General features: G+C 32.1%; 2 protein-coding genes across 2 annotated transcripts in view; one reads left to right on the top strand and one right to left on the bottom strand.

Moving 5' to 3' along the window:
* The window catches only part of LOC113396229 (SEC14-like protein 2), a 41,844-nt gene that overhangs the window by 2,632 nt on the left and 11,536 nt on the right, over positions 1-27,676 (top strand). The gene's annotated exons all lie outside the window — the stretch shown is intronic.
* Positions 22,840-27,539, bottom strand: LOC113396235 (armadillo repeat-containing protein gudu). Its single transcript, XM_026634110.2, has 6 exons — positions 26,890-27,539; positions 26,511-26,817; positions 25,901-26,246; positions 25,449-25,832; positions 24,594-24,808; positions 22,840-22,981 (listed from the first exon to the last, which is right to left on the bottom strand). Exons 1-6 carry the CDS (start codon positions 27,486-27,488, stop codon positions 22,850-22,852), a joined length of 1,983 nt encoding a protein of 660 aa, XP_026489895.2. The 5' UTR covers positions 27,489-27,539; the 3' UTR covers positions 22,840-22,849.

Below are 27,676 nucleotides of genomic sequence, written 5' to 3'. Positions count from 1 at the left end.
ACCATTTATCTCAACAAAATATGTTGCACAAAACGGGTCAAGCAGGGTCGACCGGTCCGATACTACCCTCTCACAGAAAATTAGCGTGAAGTTGTTAGCTTCCAGTGGCTGCCATGTTTCGTCTGGTGAGTGAGAGTTCCGGATGCCCGTTCCTTTTCCCCTTTCCTTAAGGCCACCCGAATGTTGACTTTTTCTAGAAAAACCGATGTGACGTTGCATTATTCTAGGAGCTGTGATGTTGCATTTATTAGCGAGTGTCTGGTAGTCTTTCTCCTTTCTTTAAGTTCCTACTCCCATTCCTAGGCATTCTGTTCCTCTATACCTTATGAGAAGGCAACGCACAAGTAACACTCCTGTTGTTTCTTGTGTCTACGGGCAGCGGTGAAATCACTTAGCCATCAGGTGACCCGCTTGCTGTTTTTCCCTCTCTAATAATATACAAAAATAAAAATAAATACCTTTAGAAATTATTACTTGAAATTGTGCCGCTGACAATTTAAATAATGGCTGTAACAAAACAAAACATTTTTTCAGGTACTTGACCATTAGTATGACTTTTAAAAAACGGGACAAGATGGAAATTTTTATATATTTATCTTACCCCGTCAATTATTTTCTGGTGGATGGATGCTTATTTTATTAAATAAACCTTTGTTTCAAATTTCAACTTTCTATACTCAAAACTTTTGGTACTGCATTGATAGTCAGTCAAGACAAGCCATTTTTATAATTACAGATCTGGCAGAGCGTTGATAAATCAGTCAACGACGACATTGCCTTTTATATAATAAATAGATTAATGCAATTATAATTTCTTATCTCTGATTGGTAAAACAGATTTTCACTATAAGTCAGTTTTTTTCCCTTCATTAAAATCATTCTAGTATTTGGAATCGGAATATTACAATAGCGTGTCATTAAAAAACTATTATTTAATACTTTAATACAGTTTTTAATTTTAATCTATAGGTTAATGGAAAATTATAGATAAATTTATATTTATTTGAGCAAATTCGAAATAATAAATTTAATTCCAAATATAAAAAATTATGGAGTATTCAATAGTAATTTGCAAAACTATAATTTTATTATGAAAATTATTTGATTTTTTTTTAATTGTTTCTATTGTTGTGCTATACTTATTAATATTTAATATGCAAACGGTAAACATCTGGTGAGTAAATGGATACAATTGCACATAGATATTGGCAAAGTATTTTTACAATGCTAATGTCTAATTTATTTTTCATGTCTATCTAATGGCCGTTATGGCGTAAGAAAATATTTCTCTATTTATATAACATTTCTCTAAAATACCCGTGATTAGTTCCAAAGAATATATCGATTAAAACTGTCAACGTTTTTAATGCCACCTTGTGTATAGAATCTTCTAGAAAGAAAATAGGTACATCATCTTAATTAATTTCTTATGTCCATAATTACACGTTCGCATGCAAAAGCCATTGTCTAAGTTTGTGCGAACACGATTAACACTTATGTACCTGTGTGCACAACTACACACATCGACACAACACTTGAAAATATATTTAATGTACATGTGTAGGTGTATTCTTGTATCATTTAAAATGACAAATTGTATTTCATTCATAAGCATAATACTATGTTACTTATAAACAATTCATTTTTTATTTTTTTTGGTTTCGATAGGGCCATAAGGTCGTCCACCTTATGGGCCACCTGATGGTAAGTCACCACCGCCCATAGACAATGGCGCTGTAAGAAATATTAACCATTCCTTACATCACCAATGCGCCACCAACCTTGGGAACTAAGATATTATGTCCCTTGTGCCTGTTGTTGTCCGATTTTGATCAAACATACATCATTTACTTAATAGTAACTAGCTCAGGTCATATTAGTGCCGAGTTTATTTGCTAAGTATAGATCTTTCTATTCCTCGGTGTCTTAATCTGACGGAAAGTAGAAGCCAAAATGACTTCAAGTTTAAATTCGATATTATTAATTAAATAGTATACCCTACGTCTAGAAATTAAAAATTATATATAAGTACAGAGGACATCATAAAATCATGTAACTAACTAAAATCAACGTTGACGAGAGTCATGAAATATAAAACGAAGTATGTACGTTCGGATATCAAAAACAAATGATTTTTTTTTATGTAAACACTTTTCTTTCGTTCTGTCACTTTTGACGTGACATTAGAAAGTAGAAGACAGGGTTGTTTCACTAATTACACCCTAGATAATCATTTTATACGTAAAGCAGAATATCGTCGATAAATAACGACATTTTGTTTTTTCTTCTTTGTATCATCACTGGCCGGTGATCAAAATATACAGAAAAAAGAAAGATTTAGGTTAATTTTGATTTATTATTATGATGTAAAACAATACTTATTTAAAATGAAAAGATAGTTATTTACATACAAATTTAATTAATTCATCAAACAAAATCCACTGCGCAGTATTTAAAAAAAAAACTTATAGATAACAATTTTTTATGTTATTTTTGATCCATTTAGTAATGATACCGCATTTTAATTTAAGCTTTAAAAGTAATGGATATTTTAAAATAATAAAATTTGAATGTAGTTTCTTTGTTTATTAGTTGGGTAAATCCAAATTACTAATATCTCAAACCAAATCGTGTCCATAGATATAGAGATTGGCATTCAAAGATAATTGAATAATTCATAAAGAAGATTATCAATTCGGTTGATTGTTTTTTTGTTTCCTACATCAGAAATCATTTTATGAAAAATTGTAATTGGTTATTATTTTGTTACAATTATATATGTAAACTACTTGCAGTGCGCTAATAATCAACCATATTTATAAATATATTTTTTTGGCTATTTTGATAGGTACGTATATTGTTTCAGTATCTGCTCCTCATACTTACGATACTTGTTCTATTACTAGTTTTCAACCGGTTTGAACGCAATAACAACATTAATTTGTATTTATATGAATGACTTGAACTGATTTAATTATTTGACTTTTATAGCTGAATATCATATATTATATTATCATATAATATATTATATGATAATATAACATAATATATGCGTAACCATTTATAAAAAAATATATGTGTTAAATTCACTTTTATGTAGGATTCTAATATGAGGATTAAGTAGATCAAGTACTACCCTAGCTTGATCCTGAAAAATAAAAACGCTTGTGAATGGTTACAAATATACTGTACTTATTCCAATCATAAGAGGAGACAATAACATTTGACAGCAAATTGATGCGATATCATTGGAGAGCTTGATTAGTCTATGATATTCCACTATGGATTTGCAAAAAATGGCGTTTTGAACGTCGACGAAACTCTTATCGGAATTTTGGAAGTTAAATTAAAGTGGATAAAAGTAGTTAAGTGTAATATTAGTATTTTACATAAAAATATATTAATCATAAACTCTTAGTATTACAATATACATAGCTGACTTATTAGCATGTCGCATGAAATACCTAAATCTATGGTTTGTTTATATTTATTCCTATTTGGATTGGAATAAAGAAGTTTTGTTTTTATACGGATTCACGCAAATACTACTAATTCAATTGATCCATTGTTTATTTGCTGTATTTTAAGAAATATCCTAAATTATGGTTAATCTGAAAAAAAATCGACGTTTCGAAGAAGTTAGCGTTAACGGACAAACACGAAGAGCAAATTGTCTCGACTATTTAAAGAAGATAAGCCAACATTGTATTGCAAGTATTATTAAACAATATTTACATCAGTAATACGCCGTAAACTTTGAACTAAGATGTTGTGTAACTTGTAGCGGTAATTACCCTAGACTACTCACATTACAAAATAGGTCACAGGGTTACAAATAATTGCAGCTTGGCGACAGAATATAAGTGGATAATTTTTGCCGCGCACGTTTCAAATTTTACAAAAGGTAATTATAAGAATAAAACACGTTCGTAAAATTAAATTCAGTTAAAATAAGACTATCTACATATATTTAATGAATAATTTTTCTCTGTGCGTCAATCAATTGAAAACCATTGAACGTATCGTATAAGTCTATGACTATTCAAAGCGGAATCGTCCATAAATGGATATAGGCCATGAATTAATTAAATTTAGGCGTTCATTCCCCCTTTTCAGGTTTAATTAATGTCCAACGATGCGAGCTAACAGCTTATAAAATAATTCGATAAATGGCAAAACGATTGCGCCGTCAAATTTACATATTTTTTTTTATAATTGTTGATTATATGTCTAATTAAATATCAAAATAATTTTGTCGTGGAAAAAACACAGCATTATATATGCCGTTAGTAACTGTTAAACCCTGCATAGTTGTATCTGCTGTAGACTAGTAATGTTCTAAACATTTGAATCTTCGTTGCATCAAGGTTACATGATTGCAGATGATTATAAATAATGACAGGAATAATATTACTACTCATGAAATCACTAATCTGTACCTTCATTTAAAAAGTAAAAAAGTTACGAGAATATAATACGACCAACGATAACAATGGCTAAATCAAACTGCATATTTATAATGCTATTTTATGAAGCTGCTTTCGGGGCAGTGAACTTCTCTCAGATGAAATGATGATGACAATTAAAACTATGCAATTACACAAGAAAAATAAAATTCTCATATTGACCAAAAGTGAAAACGACTTCCTTAAAAAGAATCCTCAATCAACTGCGCATACTTTAGAAAATAACAACTACGTAAATAAATAGTAGCACAATAATTGTAAGGCGGAAGCACCCATACTTCGCGTCAAAAAATAAAACCCTAAGACTCGGTGACAGGCGATCGCCCTCTCTTTTTTTAAATATTTTACGGCACTAGGAATGGATGCATTAGGTGGGAAGAATGTCTTATAGTTAATAAATCAACTTGACCACAATTTAACGGGTTAAGGTTTATGTTTCTTTTCTCTCTTACCAAGATATTTGAAATATGAATAATGTGGCTGGTATACATAATTTGAAATAATTTTAACACAGTAGTACCATACCTACTGGATAGATATTGTCATGTAAATATTATCTTAATCGGTTAAAAAAAAAACAACCGATAAACTGTTCATAAATATTATGAATATTTCAAACAAAATATATTTAAAAAAATAATTGTTTTGAGTTATAAGTTATAGAACATTAATTGTTATTTATTAGTTAATCTTAATTTCTTAACCTTGTATTGAAATTATATAATTGGTCGAGATTCTTACTAATGTAATAAAGGCGAAAGTTAGTATGTATGGATATGTTTCTCTTTCATTATTCTTATTGAAATTTGTCATCGGAGTTTTGGAAATTAGATTTAAGTTTCATTTGACTGCATCGTTGATCTAGTGACTATGATCTAGGGCACCATATCTCGAGGTTTTGGGATAAAAACTATTAAGTTTTTCTGTCAAAAAATTTCAGTAACAGCCCCGAGTCTGGATGTTGGAAGTGTGTACTCCCGGGCCTCGAAAATCACTTAAAGCTGTTGGTCTGGCGCATGAGTATTTTCCGGTCGTGTCGGATTTGATGTCCAGTAAGATTATGAGAGTAAGGCCGTAGATTGTGCATCTATGTTGGCGCACATACTTGTGCACTTTATTATGTCCTGCGTAGTTGACGTGTCCCCTTGAGATTGGACGTCGTGACCGAAATCGGTCTGAAAGACTTGAGACTGGATCATCATTGCCTTATAGATAAATATATAATACAAGATCAACAACTATTAACACATTTAATGTGTAAATCTAAGGGTATCGGTTTCAATAATGATCGGCTGCATGCTTATTGTATTTAAAGTCGGCCATGTGTGACGTATTACAGATAAAATATTTCCGTAAAATTATCTCGAGTCCGTGTCTGAACATCGAATCTTTTTATATTTAAAAAGGTATTCATTGTGTTACAAATTAATTCTTCACTTTTTAATGCTGAGATTCACTAACCGTTACGTGATGCATTTTTTTTAATCATTTTTTATTTATGTAGAATATTCATGCATGTTGGATAATGATCTCAGTAATTGTAAATTGTGAAAGCTTCCTCTCTAATGCACATTACGCTTACCTTGGGCTGTCAAACTTCATATATAAAAGATTGAAAAAATTTAAAATCTTAGAAAATAAAATGTTTAACAATACGTTAAAGTTTCATAGTAAATAAAACATTATATTGCTGATTGTTTTTTTAAAAATCTTCATATAAGTTGTATCTCTAAAAATGAATTGAAACCACAATAAAATATCGTTGTGTTATGAGAAAACTTAACGGATGGCAACCCTTCGTTAAACGATAGTCTTCGTTGACGTAATTATTAGAGTTAAAAAACACTACAATTATCTTAGAAACAAAAAAATTATATAATAATAATAAACGATTAAATATTGTATAAATATCTCGGACTAGCATTATCGGAGGCGTCATTACGTTTTTTACTTGAACAATCATTGTCGTACAACGGTATCGGTATCTACATAGAGACAGACACAGGGAAGCGAGCAGGTGTATATATTTCCTGCGTTTAGGAAGCTAACGAGATTGCTCGAACATTCTCTGGCTTCGATGCTGTAACTAAAGTAGTCTGAACAGTAAATACGGCAACGCGTTGGACGTAAGCGTGTTATTGCAAATATTACGAAAATTACAAACTTCTGCCTGATTCCTCTCAAATCAAATCAAAATATACTTTATTCAAGTAAGCTTTTACAAGCACTTTTGAATCGTCATTTAACAAACTATTTAAAGTAAAGCTACCACCGGTTCGGAATGTAGATTTTACCGAGAAGAACCGGCAAGAAATTCAGTAGTTACTCTTTTTCAACATCTAAAAATACGCAAGCAAGCAATAAGCAGATGTGAGGTCATTTTCCTACTTATATTCAGCTCAGTATAGCTGCTCCTATTTTCTGCCTAATACACTATTTACTTTCCAAGTCAACTTCCAGTAGTATCTAGTTGTGAGAAGGAAACCAACAGCCTGTAAATGTCCCACTAGTGGTCTAAGGCATTCGCTACTCTTGAGTTGAAGGCTTGGAGCTCATTTCAAGCTGCTCCAAAGTATTGAGCACGAGATGAGTGATATACATCAATTAAGCATACGAATATTCAGTCGTAATTGCCTCGGTTTGAACTCTATATTCGTCGTAAGACTTACTTATTCTAACGACTGAAATGTCGCTTCGGTCCAGTTCCGATGACAGGTAATTAGGAAGGCATAGTAAATAAACACTCATTGACGGTGCTTGCATGTAAGAAAAGTTTTTTTTAGATAAAAATGGCAGCGCAGAAAGGTTGCACAAGCTAATAAAATTAGGCTGAATATAAAAAAAAAGAACATTTAATATCTTTCTCTAACTTTCATTGGTCTGTATCTTTTTTTCTTTGAATATCAATAAAGAAATTCGAATAAAGATATAATGAGTTTCTTGTGGTAAGTACTTTTTAATTTGTTATGAAATTGATAATTGAAACAACAATGAATATATCATCGAATTATATTCACAAAGAATCGTTTTTGCTTACTACTGATAAGTACTTTCTAGCCGCCGGTAAAATTCTATAAATCAAATAAAAGAAATATAGTTCGAATTATAACTAACGTTATATGACGACGTCCGCAAGGCACAGTTTCGTCTTAAATAAACAGCTTTGCTGTTTAGAAAGGAAATATTGATTGCCTCTTACTCACAGTTTTTACACCGAACTAGAATTTTGGTACTCATATCAGAGGAACAATGTAGGGAGCCGAAGCCGCTGCAGTGGACAAATGATCCAAATATTCGTGTCTAATCCCAAATTATGTTTTTGTCACATTTGCTGTTGAAAAACTTGGACCTTGCAGCAGTAGTGCAAAGAGCATCATTAAAATTACAACACCTCGCCTAATAGCCTCTGCTAGTGACAGGAGGGCTGGTTCGTTTTTTGCCCATAACATCAGAATTGCGATTCAACGGGGAATTGCTGATAGCATTCTTGCCAACATTCCACGCAGACTTAATATTTATAATTTAAAAAAAAAATATACTAATTACATCTTCAGAAAATGTGATATTCAAAACGAATTAGACTAATTCGAAAGTATTATAGAAATAGTTATTTCAATTAAAAAGTTAAAGACAATGGACAATAACAATTAGTAAAATATGAGAATTATACATTAGATACCATTTGATACGCTACTAGTTCTCGCACGCAATATAAGCAACATATTTTACGTCGTCTATCAAACATGGCATTACACGAGTATGCCGAGCGCTTGCAAATTAGGCACAATGTACACTATCTTGGCAGCATTCGATATTGTCTCTTATATGGTCGACAATGTTTCGAACGATTCAGAATATTAAGTGACCGATCAGACTATATAACAGAATTGACGCAATGTTTTAATTAACAGTCGAGTCGAAATGTTAATCGTCTACAGTGTCAATGTCGACCTAATAGTTATGTTTTTCTTTTATTTTATATTAGTGAGCACACTGGCAAATGCTACCTGTATTGCTGTGCTGTGGTTATTGGCCACCGCTGCCTATAGATGTTGGCAGTGTAAGATATATTAATCATCCCTTATAACGGCAATGTGCCATCAACCTTGCAAACAGATGCTATGTGCCTGTATCACTCTTCAAACCGGACCACAACAATACTTTTTAATGCTATCTAGCGGTAGAATATTCAAATATTCTATTCAAATTAATCTAAGTTGATTATACCTACCCAAGGATTTGCACAAAGCCCTACAACCAAGCTAATTAATAAAACTATAAAACCTCCTTCTCCCTAGTTTTATATTATCATATAAAACTAGGAAAAAGGAGTGAAGATACATAAACGTAGATTTATACATATATTTCATGCGATTTGCTAATAGCTCCGATATATTATCCACTAAAACAGCCTTTGTTTAATATTTGTTTATTTATAAAACAACACTAGTTTACTCTTGTACTAATACCCAACTTTTTAATGTTACTTTTTGATGTTATTTCCAAATACCGAAGGCCGATTGAATATCGGCTTTCGATCGGTTTACAATTTCGTTGGAATAGGCTGTAGGCATTATATAACACAATTCAAAAATCATAAAAAAGGCACTTTATAAACCTTCCAATATTTTTATGTGGCCTTTTTTGTACACATCGTATTAATAAGAAAAATAATTTAATTAAAAAATATATATTATATGAAGCAAAATAAAAATGTTACAAACATAATACAGCACAATAAATTAGCTTCTAATAATTCGGTTAGTTAATTAATTAAAGTAGGTATTGTTACAAATAGAAAATGAAATGATCTTTTTTAAAAATATTGTAATGGCGGCCAACAGACATTTTCCTTCTATGACAGGCAATCGCTATATTCGGACAGCTAAGCGGTTAGACAAGTGCCGCCAACCGTCGTCCTTATATATCCGGTCGTAGTGTTGCCATTTGTGACTTTAATTTTCTTCTAACACGGCTTCTCCTGACGGGACTGCGTGCTCGAAGTCCTTAGCAGTAACTCGAGGATGGTCCAGCAACAACCTCCGCGTTCAATGGCTGCTCTGCGTCATCATCATCGGTTTCTGTGAAGATACACACAGTCTAAAAATCACACTTATTTACATCTGTTATTATTAGCAGCTGCCCTAATTTCACATAAAAGCGTTAGATTACGTACGAATTAGCTAAGTTCAACATGACCATCAGAAACGCCACACATAAGAATTTCAGATCACATAGGCTTTACACAGGTCTGTTCCCACGCAACCAAATACCCCGCATATACTCGTCTATGCACACAGGATTTACATCGGTCTCTAGTAGGTCACCCCAGATACCTAATGATGGCTGGATTTACACAGGTCTGTTGTCGGTTGCGCCACCGACTCACCCCAGAAACCACCAGTGTCAGGGTCAACCCAATACCATGGCGCACAGGATTTATACGGGTCTCTTCCACTGAACACAACACTTACATAACATGGCCAAAACTAAATACGGGCTAGTTTAGTACATAATCTAACTCAAGAGTAGGATAGAAAACAAGAGGTATATCAGCTAACAAAGCAAACAGCGAAACAAGTACAACAAGTACCTTCCATGGGTTAAATAAGTAATGATCTCTTGACGTGCATTTTCGTGATCATCACTCCAATTAAAGATTACACCTTTTCTAGTTAGAGCGGCGATTTGTGCAGCCTTAATCGCGTAATTAGGAATGTATCTTCGGAAATATCCTGCGAGGCCAAGAAATTGGCGAACCTGTTAAGATATTATTCGGTCGCGGCGATTTAACCAATGTATCAATTTTATAATTACTCGGCCTAACCTGACCATCTTTTATAATCCGACCTAGGTATTCTATCTCATTGGTAAGGAAAGTACATATCCTTAAATTAAGTGAAAAACCTGCATCAGTTAAACAATTAACGCTCTTATGACCGAACTGATTACACTTGAAACACTTTATTGATTTTAAATCTTTAGAATCATATTGTCGTTTTAACGGTTTGCGATTTGAATTATTATTGTTGAATGAATTATAAGTTCGATTATCATTAAAATACACTTTCTTAAAGTTGTTAGAAGGTTTAACAAAGCTCGACAAAAACTCCACAATAGAATCGGGTGATAGTTTAGCGTTGGTAACCATGGCAACCTTAAAAGCGATTTGCGAGTAATACTCAGCGTATGTGGTGAATTCGGACTCTGTCCGCATTACATCATAAAGAATGTTCGCGACAACGACTGATCGTGGGCATAGCGCTTTTAGTTCTAATTGCGAATATTGCTTGTCTATTGGCTCAGCCAGGTGCGAGATTCCCCTTTTAGGCAATATCGCACGCGAGCAAGGCATTCTCTATCGTCCTAATAGTTCGCAATACAGCTCTTTACTTCATCACACCACGAGTCGAAATCATGAACACTCGGATCAAAATCAGAGACAAAATATCGGTTGGATCTGACCTGAGCACAGTTGATGGCGGTCAATAGACGCTCCACGGCGTGCGTCACCACGTCCTCAGACTGCGTTGATTCCATGTTTCTGGTGCGTGGAGTCAACGGCTGCGTCCCCAATTGCGCGGACACCAGCTCACGCAGCGGTGTAGATGCCAAGCACCGATACCGATGGTGTCTCCACAGACGAACGGGGTTGGTCTTCCAACGCGCGTAATCTTCTCAAAATCTCTTCCATCGGATTGGGCGAAGGAGTGCGCTCGCGACGCTTTCGCTTGTTACGTTGGTCGTTGGAAGGCATCGCAGAGAAAAATTCCGTCAGAACATTAATTAATCAGACCACGTGGTGATAATCTAACAGTACTAATTTCATTTATAAAATCAGAAATGTAGGCTTTCAGTGGCTTTTCAGCCTTCAGATCCCACTTCTGATGTTACAAATAGAAAATGAAATGATCTTTTTTAAAAATATTGTAATGGCGGCCAACAGACATTTTCCTTCTATGACAGGCAATCGCTATATTCGGACAGCTAAGCGGTTAGACAAGTGCCGCCAACCGTCGTCCTTATATATCCGGTCGTAGTGTTGCCATTTGTGACTTTAATTTTCTTCTAACAGTATATTAAAAAAAAATAACAATAACAAAAAAGTCCTTGAACAAATTAATGATTGTGAACACATAACTTAACTGCTCACAAAAAGATAAAGCAATAGTACTCGTAATTTACGAAAACCGTAACTTATTTCTATATAACCTTCGTTCTTAAAATATGTCGCGTGATACGAAAATAGAATGTTTTAAAATTGAGCAATTGTATAAGAGACAAGGATTTGCAACAGGCAGTCCGCACACGTAACTTTCCATTTTCTTGTAACATTTCCGTCATTATCAACAACTCGACGGCGGAGGCAGCAAGAAGTTTGCGGTGCGTCCATTTTCTAAACGCATAACGAATCACTTGACGTTACGTTTTCTGCGATTTTTAATAATGCTATACGATAAGTATATTACTAAATTATATACTAGCTTATCTACACAATTTAAAATCTTTTGGGACATAATTTTCCGTTTTTTTTTTACTTTTATCATATACTAACAAACTTTGACCAACATGTAAAAAACTTGTATACACTAGCCTTTATAACATTCAACATGACTCTTAATATTTTTAATTACAGGTAAAAAGATTTTTCTTTACAGCTCACTGTTATAAGATATTTTCTCCGACAATAATAATTTAAATTAACACATAAATTTTCCAAACCATAAAGTATGAAGTTCTGAGGTAATAAACATTAAAAAAAAACTGAATTGATAAACGCCTTCTTTTTTTTTGAAATCTGTTAAAAAAAGACTGATTACGAAAGTTCAATTTACCATTTATGGGACAGCTAATACTATTTACTTGTTGTTGGTTTAGTTTTATGTTTTTTTTTTTATTGTGGTATCGTTAATGAGGCTGTTATATTATTTACGCAAACTTATTTAGATTTATAATGCTTTCGCAATCGATATAATGGCGTTTTCATTGTCACGAGAAACTGCAAATAATGATGAATGACATTATTATTTCCAATGATGCGTGCACTCAACAGTGCATAGAAGACTACAAAAGATGGATTGGTACACAACTATGCAAATTTTTCTATGGATTTTTCTAGATGTTCTCTCTGCCTTTTAACCGTGGAATCAGATGAATAATTTTTTGTTCATTTTGCTTTGTATATTTTATGTAAATATTAATTGCAAAAGAAATAGAAAATATTAGGGATCCGTACTTATAAAGGAAAAAAGGAACTCTTTTGAGATCGTTGTCTATCTGTTCATCCGCCAAGACTTTTCTCAGGAACGCGTAGATGTACCAAATACTGTACAACCAAATACTGACATGGTTAGTGGTCCATTGACGATATTGCTTATGAGCGTTATAATGAAAACCATTTTAAGGCGACAGGCAAGCCTGTCGCCTTAAAATGGTTCTGTTTATAATTATTAAAAAAGATAATTGCCATTTCACTTATCATTATTAAGCATCATGAAATATATTATTTTTACTAGTGGGTCTCCCGCGAAACTTAGCGTTTATTCAAAATATTTTTTGTAGGAATTTCGAAACCTATGACAGGTTTTCAGGTATTGACAGGACAGTCACTCATCTACATTCGGCGCCAAAATGATGAAACCTCTCCTAAATGAAATTTTTAATACCAAATAGTATACATTAGTTGAGTTGGAATTGGAGTTTGTCAAAAAATTTACTTTAATTTTGTTTACGGTTTTGAATTTTTTCTTATACATCCATAGTGCCGCTTTATAACCGGCCAGTAACTTTTTTCAAAAGGAAATCTTTGTTAATTCGTAACAATTTCATAAAATGCCATCTAGAATCGTCATTAATTTTCAGCACGTCTATGGCTGGAGCTCTTCAAAGTGAGACCATAACGGATTTTTTATATGCAGCTATCGCCGGAAATTCACTGGACAAAAATCGGTTTACGCTATTACATATATAAGATTTTTGTGAACAGAGAAATTATATAAAGGAAATTTGGGTATTCTTCTGTGACATTGAAATGTCACTATAAAAAATTTAATAACTTGACGCTTAAAATGAACCTGACAAGGGCTTCAACTGAACTTCATTACCTTACTTGGTAAGTTGTTGGATATAAATAGATTAAATATAAATAACACAAGGGTATAAAAATACAAATTGCTTTTGTCTAAATATAATAATATATTTTAAATTACATTATTTTGACTAATGAGAGATTAAATATCCATTCTTAAATTTAAATTAAACAATTAAAAACAAATATTTTACGATTTATTTTTAAATGTCATTATTTGCTTTAAATTTAGAAAGGGCCATTAAATTCGTATGTGAATAATTTAATAATTATTCATTTATTTTATTTGACAGTTACATAATAATATTGCTATACTTAAAAAAAACTATAAAAGTGTAGGTGAATTATTATTGTGTATATAATTAGTTTATTAATTTATGATATTTATTTATTACACTATACAAAGATTTGAAATTTACTTCGATGCGTTTCTTTCAAGCGTTATTTTTATAATCCAACTCGGCCTTGAAATTTTACTCTCATATCACACAAAAAAAAAAAAGTTGCTCTGAGTATAAATAAGTACAAATTAAATACTTTAAATATGATATGGGTGGATATTTTGAATCGTAGAAGTATGAAGTCGAAGAACCGGCAAGAAACTACTCTTTTTCATGAACTATCCATGTCATAATCATATTATGTATTTAAAATGTGACGACCAACGACGAATACGAAAACCAACGAATAGTAATCATCAATAATTTTATTCTTATTACTTATTGCGTTATTTATTAATAGGCTTAGCACGGGTGAAATGTATTAATAAAAAATATTAGAATTGTGTTTAGGAAGTATAATAAATAGATTTTTTTATTGGATAAACAATTAATTTATTTTTAGTTTATATTAGTATGTCGTCATTGAAAAATATGAATTGTATTAAAAGGTCCTTTAATTCGTTATTTAATTCCATGACGTTCAAGTTTTGGTTAATATTGCCAAGGCCAAAATGTTTTTGTTACAACCAGTTCACAGCGAACAATTTTTTTCGCTAGCACGTGTATTTTTATTACTACATATTAAGTTAACGTATTAATTAACTACTGATTACACTATGTATTGATTATTCTGCAGAGTCCTCCGACATTGACCTACTCACAAGCCTTTTGGCGTACCGTCAAATATTATGAAAATAATCACATACATAAGACAATAAGATTTAGACATAGACAAGATTACTACTTTTTATTAATGGTCATATTGCTAAAAGCACGTAATTTGGCATCGGTGATATCGTTCTTTATATGTACAAAATAATTACGAAATATATATACAAACCTTCCTCGCTTAACTAATACCGTATCAAAGTATGTTTGGAGAAACATTCAGAGGCACAAAGCATATTAGATTATAGATAAAGATTAAATAACATCGATTTTATTTTTGATTTTTAATAATGCCAACTTATATTGTTTCTATAATATTACTTCTTAAATGGACAGTATTATACTTAATTTATCATAAGACCATGACCTTCATTGTATCAAACGTAAATTATTTAGTAACATGCTCTTACTGAGGTATGACAAATGACAGCTATAGAAAGCCATACATTTACATGCGCAAAGTGATTTGTTGCAAAATTGTGCGTTTACTCACCTTGTCGTAATCACTCAAGGAATAATTTAACACGCATCCACATCTCTCGATACATGCCAGGCAATGTATTGATAAACTTCGCTTTTCAAATTTAAAAGAGTATGATTCTTTGGAAATAAAACAAATATAAGAAAAAAAAAATTATAACAGATAGCAGGAGTTTGTGTTGATAATCTAATAATCCACGTTTTGATTGTGTGTAAATATTAATTTAAAAGCCGTAATCAAATTAAATACAGATAGAATATGATTAATATTATAATTGAGTGATTAAATATATTTCGCAGGTATTCTTTCGAATTTTTTGTTTTATTATCTATCATAATTACGTTCGTTTGTTTCTTTGAATAAGAAAACGACTTTTTGCCCGCTAGTTTCGTAGATTAATTAAAATTTTCGTAATAATTTATTTTATGAATAATAGTACAAAATATATAAAAAAGGACATATATAGTCATGTTCTATGACGCGTTTAGGGTCCAGTCGTTGGATTGTGTTAATCACAATCGTCAGGAACGAACTATTTATCAAATTCAACTTTACATTATGTACATTATCAATATGTTAGTCAAAGTATAAACTACTGAGAACACTGAAAATAAAATAATAGAATGTTTGCAAGAATGGAGTTTTTACTTCGAATTTTGTAATTGTTTGAAATTAACAATATAATTAAGTACCTAGTCATTAGCCAGACAGTAAATTTACTTCAAAGGTATGCTATCTTTTTTTTTTGTTCACTGGCTCACTCACCCTTCAAACCGGAATACAACAATACTGCTACAGTATTGCTGTTTGGCGGTAGAATATCTGATGATGAGTGGTACCTACCCAAAAGCCCTACCACCAATATAGTATATCTTTGAACTCACTCATTCAAATGTTACTTTTATAAAGTCTTTCAACAGAGGCAGATCGTACGCTTTCCAGAATCATTTTATAAAATGTATACGAATTTGCCCCACATAAGAGTTACTGACTCTTTGCAGTCAGAATAACAGGATATATTATTTATATGAAGTTCGATAACATAAAACAATAATGTTACTGTTATCAATTCGATTGACCTCACAGCTACGTATACTTATCTTTGATGGACATTGTAATTAATTACGCCTTAAATATTTTGTATGTTGTACAATATTTTAATTTATTGTTCACCTTCCATAGTAATATGCAAACTAAAATTGTTGCTCTGTAAAGAGAAACAACATTAAAAGCTATTGCTTCAAATGTTTTTTATTACAACCTGAATAGAAATTGTTTCCTTTAAAAATCAGGTTTTATTATACCAAGCCAGAGACAATTTATGTATTGATAAATTTCTATAATGGGCATAGAGTAAAGTTCTGCCGACATAGATAACGTTTTGACGTAAAACCACTAATGCGCGGGTAATTTAAATTAAATGAAGAGTAAAATAGCTTAATTTACATGCATGTGTTTGTAGGTAAAACGTCAACATTAGGGAATCATTTATATGTATGTACCTACTAGCTGAACCTGAGGCTTAATTCGTGCGAAATTTATAAATACTTATAGCACACAAACCGTCACCCTTTATTCCCTCGAGTTATAAATTTGCCCATGTCCTTCACCGGAACTCAAACTATCTCAATAGTATGTTTCATCTAAATGAGTTCAACGATTTAAGCGTGAAGAGTAACAAACAGAGTTGCTTTCGCATTTATAAAATAATTAGATCAGAATGCACTTTTAATATCAAAAGATCGCTGACAGCAAAGTTATGAAAAGCTTCAAATGTCACATCTGATTTGTTTTGATGAAACGAAAACATTCTTTTTTTTTTTAAATCAAAGTCAATTTACATTTTGATTATCAAATAATAATCTCGTAATATTTATGATTAAGTATCTATAAATGTTAAATATAAAATATTTTAAATATGAGGATATTTGTTAAGTAAAACTTAATTTAATTTGAAAATGTAGCAAAAATATGAATAATATGATTATCGATGTTTTAAAATGATATTGAATAACACAATCTAGACAATCTGTATTGGAATGTCTAGATTGTTGCAAGAATATAAGGTCGACGAATACATATATAAACATGTATATAGTCAAAAACAAAATCAAAATATACTTTATTCAAGTAGGCTTTTACAAGCACCTTTGAATCGTCATTTAACAAACTATTTAAAGTAAAGCTACCACCAGTTCGGAATGTAGATTCTAACGAGAAGATCCGGCAAGAAACTCTAGACAGTCATGTTAGTTAAATACAATTATATATGAATGTTATGTCTCCTGCCTGGAAGTTAACAAGCATTAACTCCACGCTTTTTTATCATCAAAATAATCTTGTATCGTATAATATGCCTTCTTTACCAATAATTGAATCTATGAAACGGCAAAGTTAAAAATGAGAAGACCCAGCTTCAAATAAACAAAAACGAAAAATAATTAAATAATCAACAATATTTATTTTTCCAGTTTTTGTTACAATCATCCATTATCTTCCGTTTTTTCAACCCAGATTAACAATTCCCATGTCCAATTCAAAAATATTATTTTTCTACTTTTATTTATAAAATGTCAAACCAAAAAGTATTCATTACATTTATATAATTCTGTGATTGAATATAACTCAATAACTAGAAGCTATACAACCTTTATTGATTATTTATAAATATTTTATGTAAAATATTTTTTTATTTATAATTTAATTAGAGACGAAATAAATGGTAATTTTAGTTATATTCGAATTGTGTCTATATTTTTTTCTTAATTGTATAGTTATTCTTTCGAAAACAAAATTCATTTGTAATATTACATAACACCACATAGTCCTGACATTTGGTGTAAATAAAACATTTATATTAACTCACTCACGTTATTCACTGGTTATTAAGTGATTCATTTAAATTAAATGGCGTTACTGGCCATATTAATCTATTTTAAAGGCATTTAATATGCACAATGTATTTCATATACTTAATTGGATAAGGATTAATGCTTTATTGCTTAAAATCGCTTCGTAAATAAGCCATTGTTTCTCGTAAAACGTAAAGGATAAAAAATGGTTATTGTGAGTTATCCCTAAAAGATAGACATATGCCATCGCGGACGTTTTTGTAGAACTTTTTAAGGCGTACAATAATGTAGTACATTATTTTGATCTATTTCGTAGGGTTCAGCCAGCGTTTGCAATGTAATCGAAAAAAAATATATGTTGAACCTGCGATATTTGATCCATACGTTCTACATATTAAAAATTAATACTTACTATCCGAATTGAGATTCGTAGAGTAATGTAGGCCAAGTGCACACGAGTTCGAAGGCTCGGTCTGTCACGGCCTACAAGCACATAATTGTAAATAACAAAGGTAATTCATGTTTCGTTACAAATTTAATTTAATTAACAATTAAAAAATACGTTTCATTTAATAAATTGCGTTTTATTTAACATTTATATAATATATATGTAGTATTGATATTTATGTGTAAGTTTTTTCAGACTTAGACATACATATTAGATAGTGGTTAGTTTGTATAATTGCAGATTTCGAGACTAACTTCATTTGGTCCTCTGACACGTTTTGAATAAATCATAAATCATTGATTTTCACTTTTCACCGCTACAATTTAACAACATTGATTTGGACATGTGAAATCGATGTAAGTTACAACAGTGCGATTCTGTAAGACTTTATTTTGTATCTCACTCGTGAAATGTTGACACCCGATTTACGGTGAAACGCCATATATGTATATACATATATAGTCAATGTCACATATGACGTTTGACGTTCGTGTTCTGTGGTCAGGTTTGAGTTTCTTGTTACGGAATATCTCTACAGAATGTCAATTATTGTGAAATAATAAAGTTTTCACATACAATTCGTCCCCGTGCCCGTACTTCTGGGGGACCAGGTTATGTGTGATTCCTACCCACTAAAACCATTGCGATGGCCGTCATCAACACGAATTGGAGAGGCTGCGGGATCACAGGCTGGGTCAAGTCGTTAGTCCAGCCACTGATTTTGTTGTTTGGACGCTCTGGAATGCATTTCTTACGGAAAAGAATATACCGTGGCCGATAATATTTTACATCACAATATTTAAACTTTATACATATTTAAAAATATTTTTTTTATTAACATATTATCATTCTCATTTTTTTACCTTTATAAATTGTCCGTCGATCGTATTAATGAAACTACGACTATATAGTTTATAAAACACGAAAATGTAAATACCACATTGAGTAATTTCATTACTGTTATACATCGTTATAGTATACAAATATAGTATAATTCAGTTATATAATGATAAGTTTATTAACATTCATTGCTTAAATATATACAAATATGAATTAAAAATAGTTACTGTATAAATCTTGACCGCGTGGATATAATATAATATATTTGATTAAAAAAAATATTATATTAACCGATGATTTCGGGTTCTAACCCATGCAAGCACCACTGAATTTTCATGTGCTTAATTTGTGTTTATAATTTATCTCGTGCTCGGCAGTTAAGGAAAACATCGTGAGGAAACCTGCATGTGTCTAAAAAAATCTCTTAAAGACCTGTTTTTATTGTGGAGATCGCAAAAAAGTGCTTACTTGTTACCGGGCGATTGTTGTCTTAGCACTGCATATATTATCTAATATAATATTTCTTTATTAGAATTTAAATTCACAATTCAGTATGAAACAAAATAAAACGCACACAATTCTGTAAAATACAATTAGTATTATTAAAATATGTCTTTTTCATGTTTGTCAATGCTCCGCCACCCATGGGAATTGAGACGTCGTTTCCTTAGTGCGGTGTGCATTTTAATAGATAAATTGAATTAAGTTTAACTGAAGAAGTCAACATTTGATTATAACAGCCAATTTTCCTACTAAAAAAATTGACGTTCTGATGTTTCACGTGCCATGTAAGCGTACGCAGACAATGTCTTTGATATAAAACCGATTACAGACTATGTTCTTTTAAATACATATACCTGATTTGCTAACGTATTAGGTTCACAAAACAGTATTCACATACATACTTACATATCATAGTGCCACAACTCACAAGGCGTCGCGAACTCAGAACGGCTCCTCGATGAACTGATTTTATTACTGACTCACTGCGTTCTGCGTAGGTATGGATCACTTAAACGTGTACGGCTGCTGATATTAAGCCTAAACAACATCCTAATAGACCGCCCTTAAAATTAAACTCGAGGTGAAAATGCTCGATATACGAGGCATAACTGCTTTTTTTTAATGTTAGTGTTTTATTTATCTGTGTAGTGTATAAAAGTAAACATTTGGTACCGTTGTATAACCACGTATAACATAGCGCGTCTGGCATTTGACTGTCAATAAAAAACTCAAGTTTCAAAATGTCTTCCAATCGAATGCCCCAAAATAAACAGCAACATAAAGACTTGCAAGCGATTTTATTGTCATTGAGAACAAGATTTAAAAAATTATATATTATTAAAATACGTCATAATTTTTTTGAATATTTATGACCTCAAACTTACTTAAAATTTAACGTGAAAGTCAAATTTTTTGATTAACATAAAATATTACGTTAGTTAAGACTTTGTATACCACCTTGGTGTGTATTTCACCCCTTAGAAAATCCAGAAATGCTTAAATATGTATCTACTATTTTTTATCAGTATTCCAAAAATAAAGTTTCATGTTTCTAACTTAAAAAATTCTCAATAAAAAGATCCCTCTCACCAAAACCAAACTCAGAACTCAAAATTCCTTTATTCAACATAGAAGCATTACACTTACTTATTGATGGTCACATTAAACACTACCACCGGTTCGGAAAAAGGAACACCCTGACCCGAGAAGAACCGGCGAAAGAAATTCAGCGGGTCTTTTTTTTTTTGTCAAATTAATTAGATACATAATTGTATATGATTAGAAACAGCCAGGAGGCTATCGTTTAATTCCCAAGGTGTGCTATCAAAAATAAACTCACTAATTGTATAGTAACCTTTCGCACACAAGCGTTCCTTAACAATATTTTTTAATTTTGGCAACAGAAGCATTTTGAACGCTTTCTGGGATTCTGTTATAGAAGCGTATACATTGACCCACAAAAGAGTTACTGACTCTATGCAGTCGAGTAACAGGAGTAACAAGATTGTGTTTGTTCCTTGTACTAATGTTATGAGAATCACATTTTCTCATAAAAACATTAATATTTTTCCGTACATACAAAACATTACAGAATATATATTGAGAAGCAACAGTTAATATCTTAATTTCTTTAAATTTATACCTTAATGATTCCTTGGCTCCTAGGTTATAGATTGCGCGAATAGCCTTCTTCTGCAGCACAAATATAGTATGGATAGCGGCTGCGTTACCCCAAAGCATAATACCGTAGGACATTATACTGTGACAGTAATTGAAATAAACTAGGCGAGCCGTATCAACATCCGTAAATAATCTAATTTTTTTAAACGCAAATGCCGCAGAACTCAGTCTACCCGCCAATCCGTGTATATGGGGGAGCCATTGTAACTTGGCATCAAGAGTAAGGCCAAGAAATTCAATTGTTTCAACTGGATCCATCGATTCCCCATTGATAAGTACATCGGGTTTTACGTTTGCACGTTTGGTGTGCTAAATTTTACAATTTTAGTTTTTTATTATTCAGCCTAAGATTATTTACGCTAAACCAGTGTACTATATCAGACATAGCATTGTTTACATCGTCATACTGTACCTGTTTCCTATTAATTTTAAAAACCAAAGAGGTATCATCAGCAAACAATACTATATCATGTTTGTTCCCAACAAGAAAGGGCAAATTTCATGGCCCTTACTTTAATAGTGGTGTACTTATGTTTATTTTAAAATTATTTAAATAAATATAAGTACACCACTTATTGCTAAATAAGCCATCCAAGGTCGAGGACTTCAGAGTGATCTCATATTCCATTGCGCAATTCAAATACATTGTACTTTAAAATACCTATAATAAAAGAATTTAATGACATTACTTTAGTCGTCATTATTTGTCGATCGATGATCTTAACAATAATGCTTAAGTGAACGAACTACCATTGTATTGATATACCATGTAGTCAAGAACACATTTTTAATTCTACAAAATTTCTTCCCAAATTGAAACATTTTATAATGGCAAGTGTTTTTTTTTTTTTTTAATATTTGGTGAGCAAGGAAAGTCAGGTTCAAAGTACAATAATTATGTTTTTGTCGGCCGTATCAAAAATCCACCAGCAATTCCTGTTAGAAAATTAAATCAAGGATTATATCATAAATAGTAGAACGATTTATTTACGCCAATGTATTTTCATGATATGCCCTCAGGTTATTCCTAGTTTTTGAATGACATCATTTTATAATTTGGTGTCTTGTTATTATTTTCTGTTCTCCTCAACATAAAACAAAATATTTATTTAAGCTATTAGCTCTTTTATTAACTTATAATATATAAGTTAATTAAATTAAATTAAATTAAATAGGTAGCGTACCTATTTTGTTTGTTATAGTTTAAAACATACCTATTTTTATACTTTAATATTATTTCTTAAATAAAAATAAGATAATACGTAAATATAGTAATATAATTATGTATCTGGCAAAAAAAAATCCGGTCTAAGTTGTTTTTAAATAAAAGGTAATATGTCACTCAAAATAATAATACCAGGCAATTACTATCTAAAAACATTTATTGTTTTAATTTAATTTTTTCGGTAGCAAGCGCCAGTTTTCGTATATTACATAGACAGCCAGCGGACGCTTCTTGAAGTATAGGATCCTTGGAACCTATCGTTTCTAGCAAAAACTGAACTACACCAGCCTGTAATAAAGATAAAAAATATTTAAAATATTACAATAAAATTTTTCCTTTTTTAAATTCGTAGGTACATATGATTCGGGCTTTTATATCTGATTATTTTCGTCAGAAATACTTTTTTCCACCAATAGATTCCTATAAAAGAAACCTATTCGATAGGTAAGCGAAAAAAAAACATAAAATTAATAATGTTATTTCGAATTATTTATAGTATATTAAGAATGTTTTGTTGTGCGTACCTTATATTTAGTTACTCTGTTAGCTCAGTTTATGTACTAGTTTAAAATGCAAATATTAATCACTTAAACTATTTACTAAAAAAACTATAGAAATAATACGAGCTAATAGAAGTGTTTTGTGAAGACCTTCACTGTCATGAACGATGAGAACTTTAGTGACAATACTTTGGGTACAAGCGGATGTTTTAGAATTTGTTATGACACGAATACTGATTATTTTCAAGGCGTTTCCTTCGTCGCCGAGTCTGATGTGAGTCCTCCTGTCCAATTTCGGCAATGGCGGATTTTCAAACGAAATTATCTTAACAACTTATATTCAACTAGTGCGTGCAGAAACAACATTGCAAACATTGCATTCTCTATTCCTTCAATCTATACTGATATTATAAATGTGAAAGTAACTCTGTCTGTCTGTATGTCTGTCTGTCGCTCTTTCACAGACAAACCAATGAACCGATTTTGACGAAATTTGGTATGAAGCAAACTTGAACTCCAAGGAAGGACATTGGTTTGGTTGGTTGACACAACACGTGACAACCAACCAATAAAAAGCGAACTGAGCCGCGGGCGACAACTAGTATCGTAATATGTGACTGCAAATCCGACACAACTGGAATAACATCAGGCATAGATAAAAATCACCAATTTAAGTCCTCTTCGAGGTGTTAATGCGAATCTCTATCTCAGCACGCTCAACTTCCATAAAATGTGCTAAGAAAATTTATCATACAGTAATCTGAGATTTTCTCGAAGGCGATTTTCTTTATTTGCCTCGGTATATACCCAAGAATAATCGAGGAACTCGTCTCTAGTCTTATAATCGAGCGACAACTAGATAGGTAATTAAATAAACAATGTCGCAATATATAAACATTTTGTCACTTGAAAAACAACACCGAATTTGAACGTGACCTTCCATTCGAAAAGTGTGTTTATTCTATCCTCTGAGCTATATTGGCCCGTCGAATATGTGGGAAATTTCATAATCACAAAATAGAAAAGACGAGAAGTTATATTAATATTTCATTATCACATCTACTTGAATACTAAGTGTTAATGATAATTGCACAAGAATGTAAAAAAGGGTAACCGCATGAGGTCACTTGATTTTGTAGCTCATCATTTGAGCAATGTGTGTACCTACATACGAGCTCATTTTTGTAAGAACTTGGAGTACGCTAAGCTATAAAAATAAAGTAAATACCAAGCAGAAATAATCTAACTTATAACTTTAAAAAAAAATTGTAAGAATTTATTTATTCGGACCTTGGACATAAATTTCGTGCAATTTTTGAAAAAAAAAGAACTTAAATATTTGTCTTTGAATATCTGAACCAGGATTCTAAGTACTATGTAATAAAAATAAAACAATTTACCGCATGCATAGTAACACAGTTGATCGAGTAGAAGGACAGGTGATACAACGCCAGTGCGGTCGCTCTGTGGACGTTCGGGTCTCTCGATGTCATGTAGTTGACGAGAGGCGTGATGGCACCACGTTTACCAAACTCCTGACGGTTCTGAGCCCAGTCGCAACAATACGCGATTGCGACACCAAGGTTACCTCGGAGGTGATCGTCTGTTGTGCTCACTGTTAATAATTAAATAAAAAATATGTAAATATCGAACCATACCATATGTACATACTTATATATTACTCAGATTTATTTATATCTTAAAATTAGTAGGCAGCTTTATTTTCTTGAACATATCAATTGTAGTAATAACAATACAGAGGCTGAAACTGCAAATTGTATGCATTAAAAATTATTTTCGTTTATATATTTAAGATATATGTACCTATGTAACTCGCACAACTTTGTTTTTAAATGTTGAAAAAAGTAACAACTGAGTTTCATGCCGGTTCTTTTCGGTATAATCTACATTCCGAACCGGTGTCTGTCTGTAAAATCTGTCTGATGTATTTTGTGTTTTCTTCAATCTTATAATAGTAATCATGAGAAAAGTAGATTATTTTACATAAGTGGAATAATTATAGAATCACTAAAATGTATTGTGTTAAACAAAATAGCAAGTTCATTTTGAGCAAAGTGTTTGAGCGAATGAGACATTTTTGTCTTAGCCTGTATTTATTGTGCTAGTTTACTTTTATATTGTTAACAAAACAAACGGTTTTTGTTTATTTATTGATTAAATATCAAGTTATATAACTTGATCAATTTAAACGTTTAGTATCAATTACATCTAAGTACAAACAATTTCATACTTACCAAGTTTCGAAAGTTTCGCTACGACACCGTGATCTGATATTACAGCCAAGTTTTCGTGATCGCGGGCGATAGTTGCAATTGCAGCGCAGACTGCTGACAGAACATTGTGATCATCAGAGTCTAATAAATCTACTGTCAGCTCCAAGGCACCGACGAAAGATCGGACCATTTCCCCAGAATCAGCTGCATTCTGGACACATGGACTCAAAGCGAGAGCAGCGTTCGTTTGAACTTTCTTCGAATCATTTTTAAGGAGCGACCAAATAAGTCTCACGCCATCCAATTCGTCGATCTCTATCATACAGTTATGTTCTCTGGCGCATTCCATTAATACCAGTGGTACGTTCTCTAGTAATGGCTTGTGGGTATTGTTCAGATGATGTACTGTAACAGTGAAATATTATGATAACCGTAACAAAGCATCAATACATTATAATTATTTTTCTACTTACTAAGCATAGGAATTCCTTTAGCGATCCGAATTTTATCTCGATTAGGCGGATACTTCGCACATTCTGCTAAAGCTCCCGCTACGTTAGTGAGAACACCATCATTCTCATCATCTAACAGTCTAACCAGAATTGGTACTGCTCCTAGGTTGTCTAATTTTTTAACACTAGCATCACTGTTGGCACATTTCCAGAGTGCTCCAGTAACTGCAGCCATAAGTGGCTTATTTGCCCTGTTTGTAGAATCTTGAGCTGCTTCTACTAAAAGTTCAAGGCCTCCGGCTTCGCGTATCATATCTCTGGTAATGGCGTCACTGGCGCATTTGTAAATGGCTAGACTGCAGTAAGTCTGCAATGTGGTATACATTACATGTGTTATGCAACTTCATAATATAAAATTATTAGAGTAAATCAAATCATTCGTATGCAAAATAAGCAATTATATATAATACTTTTTCATTGTCTAATTATGAATTTAGGTGCCAGTTTCTAAACAAAAGTTAACATTTAAAATAATTTAAACAAGGGAATAATTTCTAAATAATGTTAAGGATATATGAGGTATTTTTTGTGATATGCAGTTAGGCAATATGCCTTTAATGTTTTATGTTACCTTTAAGTCCTTGTCCTCATTCGCTAAGTGTGTTATCAAATCATCAACCATCTTTTCGGTTTGTATAGCGAGCTGGAAGGAGGTTTCATTAGCGCACAATTGTAAAAGTCCGACAGCCGGTACTGCAACATCCAAGTGAATGGTCTTGAGTATCCGAGCGATGAGAGGAATCATACCGTACTTTCTCATTGCTTCGCGGTTTCGTTGTGATGATGACATCGACCACAAAGCTTTAGCGCCAGCCCGCGAAATATCAAGAAACTGTAACTCGTCTTGATTTAATTCCTCCCTTTGTGTTATAAGACATCTGAAAAACATATTTTTATTTTTTTATATAATTGTGGGTTAATTTAAACATCTAAATATACATATAACTTGCCTTTCTTTAATATCCAATAAATCTATTAATTTTGGTATACCACCAAATTTCCTACAAAACTTTCTGCTCTTACGAATTCTTCCCAAATTTGCGATAGTCTCTGCTGCTAGAATTTGGACATCTCTTGCTGGATCCGATAGAAGGCCAACCAGTAACGGAATTGCACCTAGGTCTGTGACCTTCTTACGAATTTCGATATTCGGTGTTATATCTCTAAGTACTGCCAAACCTCCCAAAATGCAACACAGATCTCTGGTTTCTAGTAAATTCACTAAAAGTTCTAAGCCTCCAATTTCCTGTATGGCTCTTTGATTTACCTCTATAGTAAGATCATGGTCTTTAAGGCAAGATAAAGCTACCATAGTGGCAGTTTGGTTACCGGCCTTCATGTATTTGACTAATTTTTGAATATGCCAATATTCAGGAGGTATTTCTGATGATTTAATCAAGTCAGCCCAGTTATCCTCAGATGAAGATGTTGATGATGGTGAAGAGGCTGAAGTGTCTGATCCCTCAGTTACCATCACAATACGAGGAAGTCCAACTGTGTCCTGGCCTCCATCGACGCTAAAAGTAGATATGTTATCACCCTCCGCCATTATAGTAAATAAATCAATAATTTATACAATATTTGCAATAAATAATAAAAACGAATATTCAAATTCGCACAATTTAAACTAAGCAAATTGACGATATATCAATAATGTTGCTTAGCAACGATTACATTTCTGTTTAAAAACTGGTAACATTGGATACTACCAATTGACGACATTTTACCGCGAGACAC

This window comes from Vanessa tameamea, chromosome 8, assembly GCF_037043105.1.
Source record: "Vanessa tameamea isolate UH-Manoa-2023 chromosome 8, ilVanTame1 primary haplotype, whole genome shotgun sequence".
Taxonomy (NCBI): Eukaryota; Metazoa; Arthropoda; class Insecta; order Lepidoptera; family Nymphalidae; genus Vanessa; species Vanessa tameamea.
Note: the sequence above shows the minus strand (reverse complement) of the source record. Positions and strands in the feature narration are given on the sequence as shown.

Excerpts from the sequence above, each read along its gene's own strand:
- LOC113396235 (XM_026634110.2), bottom strand. The coding sequence starts at position 27,488 with ATGGCGGAGGGTGATAACATATCTACTTTTAGCGTCGATGGAGGCCAG. Across the intron at positions 26,818-26,889 it reads TTATTGGATATTAAAGAAAG|ATGTCTTATAACACAAAGGG; the intron begins GCAAGTTATATG and ends TATGTTTTTCAG. Across the intron at positions 24,809-25,448 it reads AGCGAAACTTTCGAAACTTG|TGAGCACAACAGACGATCAC; the intron begins GTAAGTATGAAA and ends AATTATTAACAG.